General features: G+C 31.3%; 1 protein-coding gene across 1 annotated transcript; it reads left to right on the top strand.

Moving 5' to 3' along the window:
- Positions 1-6,656: 6,656 nt before the first annotated feature.
- On the top strand, positions 6,657-11,598 carry LOC112750085 (chaperone protein dnaJ 16). Its single transcript, XM_025798618.3, has 11 exons — positions 6,657-7,327; positions 8,472-8,595; positions 8,822-8,904; positions 9,007-9,118; positions 9,224-9,328; positions 9,944-9,994; positions 10,189-10,278; positions 10,369-10,477; positions 10,556-10,704; positions 10,791-10,844; positions 10,950-11,598. The coding sequence occupies exons 1-11, from the start codon at positions 7,179-7,181 to the stop codon at positions 11,160-11,162; spliced, it is 1,239 nt and encodes a 412-aa protein (XP_025654403.1). The 5' UTR covers positions 6,657-7,178; the 3' UTR covers positions 11,163-11,598.
- The last annotated feature ends 3,861 nt before the right edge of the window (positions 11,599-15,459 follow it).

The following is a 15,459-nucleotide window of genomic DNA, read 5'->3' as shown; positions in this document are numbered from 1 at the left end:
ACAGGCTCTATGGTCTGTTTTCTTTGTTCTTTTTCCTTGTTTCTCTATTTGTAGCACATTGACTTATTGCTCCACTGGTTTGTGTTGAGCTTTCGTTATTTGAAAAAAAATAATATGCTAATTGTTCATGTCAAATTTAATAGTAGGATAATATTAAATTCATTTAAAAATTTTCAGGATTGAAATAAAATGTTTAAAATTTTTGGGATTAAAATAAAATATTTAAAATATTAGAGATCAAATTAAAACTTATCCCAAATATTATGAACTAAAATAATCTTTACTCTAAAAGATACCAACTATATTAAAATTATTTAAAAAAGACCTATTCAAATAAAATTTAAGAAGAATGATCAAAATTTTATATTGAGTAGACAATTATCTCCTTAATCAATCACTTAATCTATAACAAAAGTTATATATTTAATATTTAATTATTTTTATTGTATTTATAAATTTTTTAAAATTTTATTTACCGTTCTAAGTTTTTAAAATATTTTTATCAATAACATAAATTTTAAACTCTTAAATATTATTTAATAATTTATCCTCCTAATAATAATAATAATAATAATAATAATAATAATAATCAGTTTTTAGTTATTTTTTATTTTAAAAATATATGTATAAATTATAAATTAAAAATATAAAAAAATTAATAATTTATTTTTTATTTGTTAAAAAATTATATATTTTTTATTTACAATAATTTTATCATATATTCTAAGAGTAGATATTAATTATGTTAGACATTTCCAATCTCGTTCGTGAAATGCTCTGTATTTGCTATTTAAATTCCAAACACTTGATGGGGAATATTATGCACTGACTAAAGCTAATGATCCGATTATATTTAATCTAATAGACTTAGAACTTGAAAAAACTTAGGGTTTACTCTTACAAAAAAATGGATATTATTTGATTAAATCTTTTTTAATAATTTTAGTTTAAATGGTCCTTTTTAATAATTAAAAATCTTTTGTAGTAATTTTCTAAAAAAAATATCATGACCAATGAAGCAGAATTATATATAGTTGCTGAATTAGTTTGATCTCCATTAAACACTAGAAAAAGTTAAATAAATAAATAATTCTAAATGAAAGAATTATAATGTTAAAAAAGTTTTTTGAAGTAAGAAAAAAAAAATCTCAAACCAAACTGATCAAATCAAAGACATAGAGTATTTTTTTTTTCAATTATTAAAGATAAAGAGAGTACATAGTATATTAGTATATACTCTTTGGTGTTTACAAATTAAAATATTGACAATAATAATAATAATAAGTATTAAGGTAAAGAGAGTATATAGTATATTATTAAGGATAAAGAGAGTATATAGTATATTAGTATACTAGTCCAATTGTCTGCACGTTGCTCCGAAATAAATATTAAAAAAAGGGACAACAACTAAATCAAATGATATGAATAGATTAATAATTCATTCTAATAAAATTTTCTTTTAATTTTTTAAAAAAAAATTAATGTAGTCTTTTATTTATATATTATGGTACAAAACTTGTTTATATAATTTTTTCAGCCAAAAAAAATAAATAAGTCTTTAACTTTTGTTTTACATATATTTTTATTCTTGACCATTTAAAAATATTTTTAAATTTTTCGCCTCCTTAAAAATGGGACGAATTAGTACTCAAAAAAAATCTGACGTGGCTCTTATTCTGATAAGCTGGCGTTACGGGAATGCACACGTGACATATGAGTAAAATGGTAGTTTTGAAAATTGGACAAAAAAATTCTTCTCCCTTAAAACTACGTCCTTTTGTGTGACGACCAGTTCTTCGACCCTGTTCCCTCACTCCCCACCAGTTCGCTCTAGTTCCTTTAATTTACCTCTCCGGCAACCACTTCACCAGCCAGATTCCGGTCGCCATGGTGGGAGGTCTCTGCTCTATGCTTGTCGAACTTGATCTCTCGCCGACAAGTTCACTCGTGCTTGTCTATCGTCTCGTTCGATAGATTGTCTAACAGATTTTATCGATTGAGATTTTTGTGAAAATAAAGGGGGCTGAGGGAGCTTTTTGTTGGGTTCAACCAGTTCGAAGGTTGCTTCCGGAGTCATTGACGGAGATTGGATCTGAGTTCGAACAACTTCTATAGTACAATTGCGAAGTGGCTGTGTCAAGATTTTAGGAATTGTTTAAAGGAACTGTTCCTACAGAATAATCACTTCACGGGTTCTATTCTGTTCACTTTCGGCAACTGTTCCAATTTAATGGGATTGGATTTGAGTTTCAACTACCCGAATGGAAGTATCCCGTTCACTTTAAGGTCACTTTCCAACCTCTAAAACTTGATCATATGGGTGAACCAGCTTATCGGAAAGATTTTCCTGGAGTTGGGTAATATAAAGACGTTGTAGAATTTGATCCTGGACTTCAATGAGCTAACAGGAAGCACTCCGCCGGTTTAAGCATCTACACACAGTTTAATTGGATTTTCCTTTCGAACAACAAGCTCATAGGGGAGATTCCCCTGTATTGGTAATCTTAAAGCTTAGCAACAACTCATTCTCCGATAGTATTCTGGCGGAGTTGGGCGATTGTCATAGCTTGATTTGGTTGGATCTCAACACCAATAAGCTGACCGAAACAATCTCGCCCGAGCTTTTCAAGCAGTCTGGGATGATTGCGGTGAATTTTATCTTAGGATGAATTTCAGCTTGAGTGGAATGGTAATTTTGAAAATTGGACAAAAAAAATCTTTTTTTTTGTATGTCACGTGTGCACTGTAACCTCAGCTTATTAGAACGAGAGTCACGTCAGATTTTCTGTTGGGACTGATGGAGGCGTTTGTACGAAAAAATTAATCTGTCTAACTTTTAAAAAAACGATGAACTTAAAAGTATTTTTAAATGATGAGAGACAAAAATGTCCACAGAACAAAAAATCAAGAATTTATTTGTCTTTTTTAATTGGAAACAATTTTTTTAATTGTCATGTATATTATTTGTTCAAAAAATATTGACAATCACGTTTAAATAGAAAGAAAAAACTTTAGAAAAAATGTTTAACCATAATTATAGAATATATATATATATATATAACTTTTGTTAAGGTGAAGGGAGTACATAGTATATTATTAAGGATAAAGAGAGTACATAGTATATTAGTATAAACTCAGTTGATCTTCTTTTTTTAATGTTGGAGCACTTTTTGGCTTGGAAAAAGAAATTTTGTAAAAAAATTAATATAAATAATATTTTTTTGTTTATTTTTTATATAAATTATATTTAATTTATTTTTTTATGTGATGTTATAATATTTATTTTTTATAATAAATAAAAATACATATTTAGTTCTAATTTTGTTATGCATTAAACTCTTCTACTACTATATTAGCTTATTCTAATGCCGTTTTGAAAATATTAGAATCTTTATTCTTTTGGTTGGTGGATTTAATTTTATATTGAATATTGATTTAATTTTTGCGTTTGTTATTGTTGTGTTCTTATCTCATTTCCACTTTAATCTATTTCTGAATTTATTTGTTTATTTTAAAAATATTATTTATATTTAATGTTTGGCTCTTTGTAGTTTATTTTTTATTTTGTAATTAAAAATTTGTTTATTTTTTAATCTGTTATTTTATTTAATGTGTACGAATTATATATTTTCTTCTCTTGATCATTGATGTCAAATTTAATAAAAATTATCTTGTATATTGACAGAATGTAAAAATACAAGCCACTGGTTAGGTCTATAATTCATAGATTTAAAGAACTTTTATATGAGAGTCAAATATATGTGATAAAGCTTTTTTTTTTTTTTATCTATTGTTCCAAATTAAGAATCATATAGGGTCACTAAATATTAGTTCAAATATTTGATTTCATAGTTTAGGTTAACTATTACATGTAAATAGAATTTTATTTTTATAGTTGCATTACTATTTAATAACCTAATTTTTTTATATTTTAATTTTGATTCCAAATAATTATTTGTACGGTTGTTAAATGCATAATTATATTATTCATATCACTTTTTTTTTAAATCATTAAAGTTATTGTTTTATTGTTTTATTTTGGGAAATGATTCATTGTGATTGATGATTATTTGAAAATTTAATATGGTTGGAAATTAACAAAGAAAAAAAAAAAAAAAGAGTACCTGTCGACTGTGAGCACCCTTAATAATTCATTCTTTTTAAATCTTAATATAAAGTTAGATTAGACTCTAGAGTATTATGAGACTATTAGAAATTTGTATTTCTTACACAAAAAATGCATTCTTAATTTTTTGGAATTTTTACCTGATGGGTTGAAAAAAATTTAGAAGCATATTAGGAACCATTTTTAGAATACTATCTTTTTATTTTTCAAATAGTATATTAAAAATAGATTATATTTTGTACATTTCAACATTTGTGGAGTATTCATCCAAAAGTCACTTTCACAATATTTAGAAATAAAGAATAAAAGTATTTATTCATTTTGGTTCTTAAAGAATTTTGGACCAGACACTTTAGTTTCCAACTAAAATTAATTACTCAATTGATCCCTAACAATTAACTCCATTAATCACTTAGATCCTTTACTCCGTCAACTCTAACGGAGGACAAAATAGTCCTTGACAACTCTAATAGGGGACAAAATGGTCTCTGACCTCCTCTGTTTGGAAACGACATTGTTCTCTCTCAATTTTTATTATATCTCGCATAATACTAGCAGTCTAACACTGTAACTTCAAACTACACAATGCACACTCTGCAACTTCAATGTTCACAAGAAGAAAAATCTTCAACTTGTTCTCAACCAATTCATACTCAGGAAACTAATGACTACGTCTCTCAAGTACCTGTCATCTTCGATAGATCCCATGAATCTAGACAGCGAGTCTGATTTGTTAAGACCCGTCGTCATCTCCCTCCTCCTTTGTTATATCATCTCCATGACCACATTGTCCACCACTCTAATTGTTTTCTGTAGCTTTTTCTTTGAACCAATGTTTAGTAATCGCTTCAGTTTTCATATGAGCGGCAACGACGACATTGCTCGTTGTACTGATAGTTTGGATGCGAGGTAGAAGCAGTCTGTTAACATGGACTTCGGGAAAGAAGGAATGAAGCATTTGGGGTCAATTTCAAATGAGAATTTGCATGTCGAAGGAGAATATCTTCATGATGTCCTAATGTCCAACAATCTATATTACTTGCCGGAGAGTGGAGAAAAATGTGGCCTTGAGTTGGTCTTGAGGATGTGGTGGACGTTGTCGGGGTTGGAGGTGATGCTTTTATCGAGGACGTAGAAGTGGATGCTTCTGGTGGGTGAAGTGCAGAGGAGATGGGTGTACCAGTCACAGAGATTTAGGAAGTGTGTGGTCTATGACATGTTGAGGTAGGCACGACACGCGTGGCAGTTACACAATGACTTGATCTCGGAACTGAGGAGAAAAGAAAAAATGGAAAAGAAGAATGTGAAAGGTGAAGAAGGAGAGTATGAATGTTAGGGTTATGCGAGATATGATAAAAATTGGGAAAGAACAGTGTCGTTTTCTAACAAATGGGTGATGGATTATTTTGTCCCCTATTAGAGTTGTTAGGGATCATTTTATTCCCTGTTAGAGTTGTCAGGAACTATTTTGTCTTCCGTTAGAGTTGACGGAGTCAAGGACCTAAATGACTCACAGAATTAATTGTTAGGAACTAAGCGAGTAATTAATTTTAATTGGAAACTAAAATGTCTGGTCCAAAATTTTTTGAAGACCAAAACGGTAAATACTCAAGAATAAAAGAGAAAACAAAAACGAAAAAATAAAAGGTAAAGCAAAAAATAACGTCCTCTGTGGTACTCTCTCTCATCTAAGTTAATATTCAGATTAAAAGATAATGGTTAAGAAATTTGTAGGAACAAGTTGAAGTTAGACAAAAGAAACCTTGCACTTGTTTCTATAATTCTTTCTTTTATCTTAGAAAATAATAAAATTGATGAGAAATTTTAGACATCTATTTTTTCTTTTTCTTTTTTTTTTCAATCAACAAATAAACAAAAATTAAAAGCCAAAATAATAGTTTTTTCAAATCCTTAAGTTCTTTATCTTTTTATGCATTCGATCCTCTCTTTTTCATAGACCCCTATTAACATTGAAAAATGACAATTTATATTTTATAAAATATTTTTTTAACTAAAAATAAATTATTTTAACACAATAAATTAAATTTTTTATATACATAAATTATATTAGTTATGATATTTATTTATGTTTATTTTTTGAATTATATTGTTTATATTTTTAAATTGTATCTGTTATCATATAATTAATGAGATTGAACAAAATACAATATACTATAAAATAGAATTTCTTTAGCTAATTTTAAGAAGTGCTATGGTATGTTGATATTTAAAGTAAATATTTTAAAAAATAAAAATAGAAAGAATGAATATAAATTTAGTAATAATTAAAAAAATTTCTATAAATTATAAAAAATAAAAAAATATTTATATATTTTAAATAGTAATAGAATAAATAAATTTTTTATTTTTAATTAAACAATTAAACAACAAAAATACTTCTACTAATATAAGTAAAAAAATGACCATCTAAGATGATTGAAGAAAAGAAAGGTTGAAACAAGAAATAAAAACGCACGGGTCTTCTGCTAGTATTGGTATATACTCTGCGTTGGTGCTTACAAATTAAAATGTTGACAATAATAATAATAATAATAATAATAATAATAATAATAATAATAATAGAAGACGTCTTGTAAAATGAAATTTCCCTGGCGAATTTTCTTTTCTTTTCATTTCTTTCTTTCTTTCTTTCTTTCGGGCAGGGCCTGTTGTCTTGTGTTTGTTGGCTTGGTGTTGTCATTGTTCTCAATTTTTTCTTTCTTTTTTATTTTCTTCTCTCTCTCTCTCTCTCTCTCTCTCTCTCTCTCTGAGCTGTGGGAAGTTCCAGGTTGGAGGGGTCCATGGGGTTTCTGGATCTCATCACCACAATTTCGAAACTCTCTTTCAACCACCTCCTTTTTCTTCAATGACTCCCCCGCCACCACTACCACCACCACCATTCTCACCACCATTGCACGGCGCCAAAACCTGACAGCTTCTTCCTCGAACACCAAGGTAGCCAGGTAGTGGAGGAACCTCACTTCTAGGGTTTGCTATAGTAAGAAGCAGAAGACGAAACGACGCCGTTTGTCTGAAAGTATTAGGAAGAAGTATGCCGGGGCATCGGTCCAAGTCGTCGGAGAAGCACGCCGACGGCGGCGGCGCCAAGCCGCTCCGGCGGGACCCTTACGAGGTCCTCGGCGTCTCCCGCAACTCCACCGATCAGGAAATCAAAACCGCTTACCGCAAAATGGCTCTCAAGTAAAGTCCCCTACCTCACTCTGCTTCTCCAACTAGCTTCGTATTTATTTATTTGTTTATTCAAAAATGTTCAATATTTATACTATTTCGTTTGGTGTAGTTTGGGATTTATAATTTTATATGCATTTTTTAAAAAATATTTTACAGGGTTTTATGTATTTATTTGACATTTGACATTTGAAATTTGAAATTTGAAATTTGAAATTAGTTTCAGCATGTTAGTACTAATATCCTATCGGCCGAAGTAATATGTTGTTGAATCTGGGATCCATGTGTTGGGAAATGAACTTCTTCACTTTTTGAATGATGTTTGATAGAAAACTGGTTTTGTTTTAATTCTCAGAGTCTGAGAGACTTAAGACAAAATAGAACTATGTGAAGACAGTGATTCAGCAGAGGACACGTAGTCAAGGCTAGTATTCGTTTGAGCAACGGCTTGCCGAATCTTCTACTTTGATTTTTCTAAGTCTAGGTGAAATCAATATTCGCGAGGGTGGTCTTGTTTATTTTGCTTCTTGAAGATTTGACTCAAGATCAAATATGCTTTTATTTTAGTATCGATCATTGTTGGTGGTAGTCTTTTTAACTAATATAGTGTGTTTGTGGAATTTGGTGAATAGAAGGTTGTTTTATAATCGCTAAAATATCCGTGTGCTAGAATCAAATTAAGATGATATATATTGACCTGGGAAAAAAAAGAGAAATGGCTGGTAAAGATCATGGAATACAACATTGGGAAACGTTATCTGTTATAGGGGGAACCTTTTGTGGCAAATCTTTGCATAGTTGATTTTCAAGCCTAGATAATAGAGGAGGGTTGTGTTAGGCAATTGATAGTCAGCATAAGACTTTGTCAAATCCCCATGGCATGAAACTTGTTTATTGATCATCTAGATAAGCCCAAAATATCACTGCAAAGATGTTGAATTGTTAATCTCTGCCCATGATGTCTGATTGTTTTTCATGCATTGGATATGAGCTGGATGGTTTACAAAAAACTTAATGACTTCCCGGAGATGTCTTGAATTAAATAATAAATCATGCCCTTTCTTGGCCACCTGATTTCTTGAATACCCTATTTCATCGTCTCTTTAGATGAAAAGGATTGATTATTAATTAACTGGTTAAATTTATTTCATTTCAGATATCATCCTGACAAGAATGCTAATGATCCTAAGGCAGCTGATATGTTCAAAGAGGTTACCTTTTCATACAATATATTGTCAGATCCTGACAAGCGTCGTCAGTTCGACACAGCTGGTTTTGAGGTGACCCTCATTTTTTCAAATTATTAACCATGAAGCCTTTTGGAATTAGGAGGATAATTGATTCTTGAAATTTATTTTGCAAAAAAGAGTTTAAATTCCGATCTTGATTAAATCATGCTACTCACCCCCCACCTGTAAATCTGTTGATTCTCTTTTCATTTTTATTTTTTGCTCGAATCTTTTTGCATGCATCATATGTGATTGAATATTTCATGTTTGTGCATAGGCTGTTGAATCGGATAACCAAGAGTTGGAGTTGGACCTTTCAAGTTTGGGTGCTGTGAATACAATGTTTGCTGCACTTTTTAGGTATCCTTTTCTTTAATCCTTCTTTTCCCATCTTTGGTTTTTCCTAATCTCCATTACCTGATTTCCATTATGCATAATATTAATGTTCTACATACATAACAGTAAACTCGGTGTGCCAATTAAGACAACTGTATCAGCAACTGTTTTGGAAGAGGCCCTCAATGGTGTAGTGACCATTCGTCCACTTCCATTGGGACAGTTTATTTCTAGAAGGGTGAGCTGCTTCTTTAATCACTTCATACCTTCATGGATCCCTTTATAGTCATATTTTTTGAAAAGAACTTTTTTCCTTTGTTTTTTTTGGTGTCTTCATCTGAAGGTTGAGAAGCAATGTGCACATTTCTATTCAGTTACAATAACAGAAGAGGAAGCACAAGCTGGATTTGTTTGTCGAGTGCACTCATCAGACAAAAGCAAGTTCAAGGTCAAACCTTACATCTGCTATTTATATCTATAAGCATAACAATGAGGATTGCATGCACATGCTTGTTATCTTCAACCTACTAATGTTCGATTTTCCATTCTTGCTTAATTGAGACCGAGTTTTTCACTACTATGTAAACAATATGATTTCCAAGAGGGTCACTTTTTATGTTAGAGGGGGTCAGGAATAACAAATTCAAGGTTCTTGCTAATAAATCCTTCATGCAGGATGTCTGTTTAACAATAATCACTCCCCATATTTGAGCAGTTTCATATATATATGCTAAACTGATAAAGTGCTGCTCTATCCTCCCCACATGTACTCGAGTAAACCTGCCACCCTCTCTCTCTCTCTCTCTCTCTCTCTCTCTCTCTCTCTCTCTGATTTATTTCTAGGGAATCTGAGGCTAGAACTTTATCAAAACAATTCTGTATCTTCTGTACAAAATAATGATGTAACTAATCCTAGGCATTGTTATGTTTTTCTTTGTGTTGTATTTGCAGTTTCAAATATCTACCTTTTCCATATGAATTGTAAAACATTGATTTGCTTTATTTTTAATATGTTTCATTAATGTTCATTTTATGATGGTATTTGTTAATTGGTTTTCTACAGTTGCTATATTTTGATCAAGAAGAAAATGGTGGATTAAGTCTTGCTCTCCAGGTATTTACTTTATTGTTGCCCCTGTGTGGGTGAGAGAGAACATAAGATGGTATAATTTCTCTAAGGAGTTAAATATATCTGATGTATTTTGGTTATCTGATGATAAGTCATAAGAGTTTCGTGTAATTTTTCTGTATGTACTTTTGCTTCTTTGGCTTCTGAACGCTTTATGACATTACTGATTATTGTTATAGGAAGACTGCGCAAAAACAGGGAAAGTTACCTCTGCTGGAATGTTTTTTCTTGGGTTTCCTGTTTATCGATTGGATCAGACCATGAACTCAGTGAGTTGCCACTGTAAACAGACATCGTAGGAACTATCTTTTGTATTAATTTAAATTTGGTTGAATCGGTATGTAATAATTTCTTTACAGATATCTGCTGCAAAGGATCCAGATACATCATTTTTCAGAAAGCTTGAAGGGTTTCAACCCTGTGAATTGACAGAACTGAAGGCTGGTACCCATGTGTTTGCAGTTTATGGTAATTGTGCTGATTGTCATGCTTTTATTGTAATTATGATCTTTTGAACTTTACTTACATCCTATTAATTCCTTTAAGGTGACAATTTTTTCAAAAGTGCAAACTATACGATAGAAGCTCTATGCGCTGCACCATTTAGTGAAGAAAAGGAAAATTTAAGAAACATTGAAACTCAAATTTTGTCTAAAAGGGCAGAGATATCAAAGTTTGAGACAGAGTACCGAGAGGTGTGTAATATGGCATGAGCATTCCTTATTCTTGTAAACCTCTAATTACGTGCTTTTTATCAACACTCACTCTTGGATCTTCATAGGTTCTGGCGCAGTTCACAGAGATGACAAGTAGATATGCAAATGAAATGCAAGAAGTGAGTTTTTCTTTTCTAAATTTCTATATGCTTCATCTCCCTTGTCCAACCCTCTTCTCCTTTCTAATTGAAGCCACTCAACTTGTGCCATTAATTATTGTGCAGATTGATGAACTATTAAAACAACGAAATGAAATACATGCAGCGTACACTGTTGCTCCTTTGAAACGGAGTTCAAGTAAGAGTCGGAATAAAAGTTCTTCCAATGAGGCGATAGAAGAGGGCCAGACAAAAGAGAAGAGGAATACAAGAGAACGACCAAAGAAGAAGAGATGGTACAACATCCACTTAAGAGTTGATAAGAGAAAGGCTTGCTAGGGTGAGAATTGGAGAATCAACAAATTCTTTTATCACTCGTATATTGTTAAATAATGGAATATATTTTATAATTTACCTGTCAACTCTAAATGCCACGGTCAAAGCTATTATTGGTGGGGATCTACACTGGTTTGATTGTCTAGCACATGCCCAAGCTATGATGGAGGCTTTGCTTAAGCGCCAACCAGGTTTCATTATGTATGTAACTCAGGCATGTTAAGGATGACAACTACTCATTGTTTTTGTATAATCCCCTTTACCCTTTTCCCTTTAAAATTTGTTCTCAGCAGCTGAATAGCTCTATCTTATGAATTTGCACTTGTAAATTGTTTGATTTATTATTGATGAAGCATGATCAACTCTCTACATGGGTTGTAATTTTGGTTAGTAAGTAATGGCAAAGCTTTGGTGCATAGAGCCAGGGCAATTTCAAGTATAGTTGTAGTTGGGTTAAAATTAAATCCAATTAGTTAAGTCTATATCTCCTTGTTTGTCAACCCTGAATCTCTTTTGTATTATCACATATTAGTGTTTGGCTTTTCTTTTGTGTATGTACTATGTTCATGTCTATTTCTGTCTACAGCATGCTCTCTGATTCCTTGTATATATTTAATAGAGGCATTCGATTCCTTTAGGTATTTGTTCCCTGAGGCCTTCGAAATGTTGTAGTTGTAGCTGTTGTCTTCTAATTTACGTTGGCTAATAGCGCATGATGGCTATCGTAAATTATGTCTCAGGACAAATTATAGCTAAAATGGAAGGGCAATGGTGCTTGTCAAATCTTGTTTAATGTTTCGAGAAAAACAAGTGTGGAGAAATGTCATTGTAACTATGTTGGAGCTGAGATCGCTATTTACTAAAATTGCAACTATGATGACAATCGGATAATGTGTAAATGAAGACATTAATAATAATAATAATATTTTATTTTGAACGTTCCTTTCTCAAGAAATTGGTTTATAGTAATCTATACTAATATCAAAAATAGAAATGCTCTACCATCAAGTTAATTACCCAAATAAGTCTAACCAAGTTGATATAATTTAATTTGTATTCATGCATCACTATCTCTAATTGCTTTTTGAATAACCGCGCCACTATATATAACTGTGTTTTCTCTGCGAATTTTGTTTTTTTTGTTTTCAAATCTTTTTTGTGGATTTCGTTTTTTTTTTCAAATTTTTATGTGTTCTCTGGCTCTCTACGATTAAGATCGATGCTCTTTGAAATCAAGTAGTGAAATCAGATTTGAACATGTTTTTCGTTTTCGAAGACGGTGAATGATGCAAATTCAGACTGTCAGTTGAACCAGGGCGAATTGGATTATTCTTTTAAATTGAATCAAGTGGATGAGACTTGAGGTTTGGTTCGAACCTAGTAGTTGATGCTCGTGTAGTTAAATAATTTAGTTTTTGTTTGTGAAAATTGGTGTTCATGTTGAAGGTTTGAATATTAATATAATGTAGGAGTTTTTTTTTTTTTTGGTCAGGGATATAATGTAAGAGTTTTGAATTGTTAGTTTCGATGAATCTGTTTCGTTCCTAGTTTTGGTGCATTTGAAAAGACAATTTGGTTTAATATAAAATTATTTTTGGCGTTTTTTCAGTTTCTCTATAATGATAAGTAGTTTGTCCCAAAAGTTGGGATGACTTTTAACACGCTTGAAGAAGCTGAAAAATTCTACAAAGATTATTCTAAACTTGCAGATTTTTCACCAAAATTCGGAACACAAATAAAAAGAGAAATGAAATTAAGAACCAATTGATTACATGTAATAGAGAGGGTAAATGGACATCGAACATATCTCCAACTCAGAAGACCACTCAGCTGGATTAAATTGTCCTGCAAGAATTTATATACATATATTGAAGGATGTTGTTGTTTGGGTTATTTCGAAGGTTGTTTCGCTTAATTCACATCCATGCTATCCAAATCAAGCAGAGATGCTTAAACAATATAGGCAGTTAAGCATGTTTGTATGTTGTACAATTGAGAATAATGATGAAGTTAGAATTAGACCAAGCAAAATATATCAATCATTTGTCACAAGAGAATTAAGTTGTATTGAAAAAAAATGTGAGAAATTATATTACGAGGGGAGTTCATAATGTTTTCGAACTAGACGATGCCAAAGAATTTTGGAAATACTTATTAAGAATGAAAGAGAAGAATCATAATTTCTTTTACGATATTGAACTTCAGGTTGATCAATCAATCAAAATTACTTTTTGGGCTGACGCAAGAAGCAGGGTTGCTTGTGAGTATTTTGGAGATGTTATTTCATTTGATACCACTTACAATACAAACATGTAATGTGCAATTTTGGTTTATGTGCTTTCTGAAACAACTTTCGGTGAATATGAAACTGTTTTTCGGTGCATATATGCTTTTGTTTCTGTGTTGTTGATTTCAGGTATAATTTGGTTTTTGGTTCTTTTGTTGGTGTGAATCACCATGGTCATTCTACACTTCTCAGATATGTTCTAATGACAAATAAAGATATTCAATCATTCAAATGGTTATTTAAATATTGGCTTCTTTTCATGGGAGGAAAGGCTCCAAAAGGCATTCTTATCGATTAATGTGCATCAATGCAAGGGCAATTGAGACTTGTATGTCCATAACAATTCACAAGTAGTGTATTTGGCATATCATGAAGAAGATTCCATAGAAATTAAATGGCTACAAGAGAGATAAAGAAATTGAACAAGAGATAAGTCATGTTGTTTGGAACTCTTTTACAAAGGATGCATTTGATAGAAATTGAAATGATTTTCTTATGAAGTATGGTGTTAGAGACAATAAGTGGCTTTCATATAAGGGTGGCTTTATCAGATATTTATGTGTTTTGCTTCTGTAATAAAGGTGCGAACCTATATACATAGATTTTTCAGTGTTTATTTGAATTAATTTCGGTGCAATTAGTGTAATATTTTTATTTTTTAATGGAAATAAGGTTTACTTTCTAAATTGTGTTGTGTGTTGTTCCATTTGCCAAGTTACTGTTAGTTTTTAAATTACCTTTTCCAATTATTTAATGATAAATAGTTTCAGCTGTGAATGTGAATAAATTTTGGTGCATTTGTTATTTCTTCAATATATTAAACCTAAAAGTTGTAAACCTTGATTAATATGGCTTTAGATTCTGCAATACAGTACAAATAGGTCTATAGAAGTTTAATTTGGCAAAAGAATTTATCAAAAGCTTCGATTTAATATTTACAAAGATGCAAATGATGTTTTTGTTTTAACTATATAATACACAGACAATTCAATACTCAACCAGTGTAAAAATTCATAACAATTTGTAACATTCAACCTATACACTTTCTATATCTCCTGATGAAAATTTACAGAAAGGACTTGATATTTACAATCAAAGCATATTCCAATCTGAAACGATCAATTTGTTCCTACACTTGAAAGAAATTTATTTTTAATTTATATTAATTTAGAAGTAAAGAATTATGTATTTTTAATGATACTTGTAAATTTCGGGTGCTTAATAAATAGTTAACCAATAAATTAATTTTTATTTAAAAAATTAAAAAATTAAATTTAATAAGTTAGAAAGGTAGAAATAATTAAGATATGAAATTTGACATTAATTTTAAATATTTAGCTCAAAATTAAGATAATAGGATGAACCGGTTGGACCGGACCCAAGGTCCATTATATAAAGCCAACATTCAGCCTTTCATCCCCAAGAATCATAGAAACACGCTGAAATAGGGGGTGGAGGAAGACATGAAACCCCAAACCCTAGTCTCACCTTCAATCCTCCATATCTTTCAATCCGGAGTTTCGATTGATGAGCTGTCAACGGCCACGCGTTCGGCGTTCGTCTCGGAATTCTCTACAAAAATCACCCAACAATTTGGTAAAAAATTTCTGATTTCGTGGCTAGTTCTTCTCCTTTCAGTTTTGTGATTTGGGTATGTGTATTGAGTGATTTTGGTGATTTTAATGGTTTCGGGGTACTCTAGCATGGATTATAAGTGGGTTTCACCCCGATTTTCTAATGGGCAAGGTAAGGAGCTCGTAACCTTTTTGGTTTCTTTGATTTTTGATGTTGGGTATTGAATTTGATAGTGGTATATGACCTTGCATGAAGTTAGGATGAATATTGTGTTGGTTGGAGACAAATTGGTGAATTGGAACCAAGTTGCGGTGATTGAAGCTTGATTGAGTTGATTTGGAAATATTGGAAGCTTGTCAAGTGGACCTTGAAGGCTTGAATTGAAGTGTTTTGGGATTTAACGAGGAATCGGCCAAGGTATGATTTTGGTTTCTCGTA

This window comes from Arachis hypogaea, chromosome 15 (genome assembly GCF_003086295.3).
Source record: "Arachis hypogaea cultivar Tifrunner chromosome 15, arahy.Tifrunner.gnm2.J5K5, whole genome shotgun sequence".
NCBI lineage: Eukaryota > Viridiplantae > Streptophyta > Magnoliopsida > Fabales > Fabaceae > Arachis > Arachis hypogaea.
This window is presented reverse-complemented; position numbering and strand designations above follow the sequence as displayed.

Coding starts and splice junctions, on each gene's coding strand:
- LOC112750085 (XM_025798618.3), top strand. CDS start 7,179: ATGCCGGGGCATCGGTCCAAGTCGTCGGAGAAGCACGCCGACGGCGGC. Junction 7,328..8,471: donor TACCGCAAAATGGCTCTCAA/GTAAAGTCCCCT, acceptor ATTTCATTTCAG/ATATCATCCTGACAAGAATG. Junction 10,478..10,555: donor CCATGTGTTTGCAGTTTATG/GTAATTGTGCTG, acceptor AATTCCTTTAAG/GTGACAATTTTTTCAAAAGT.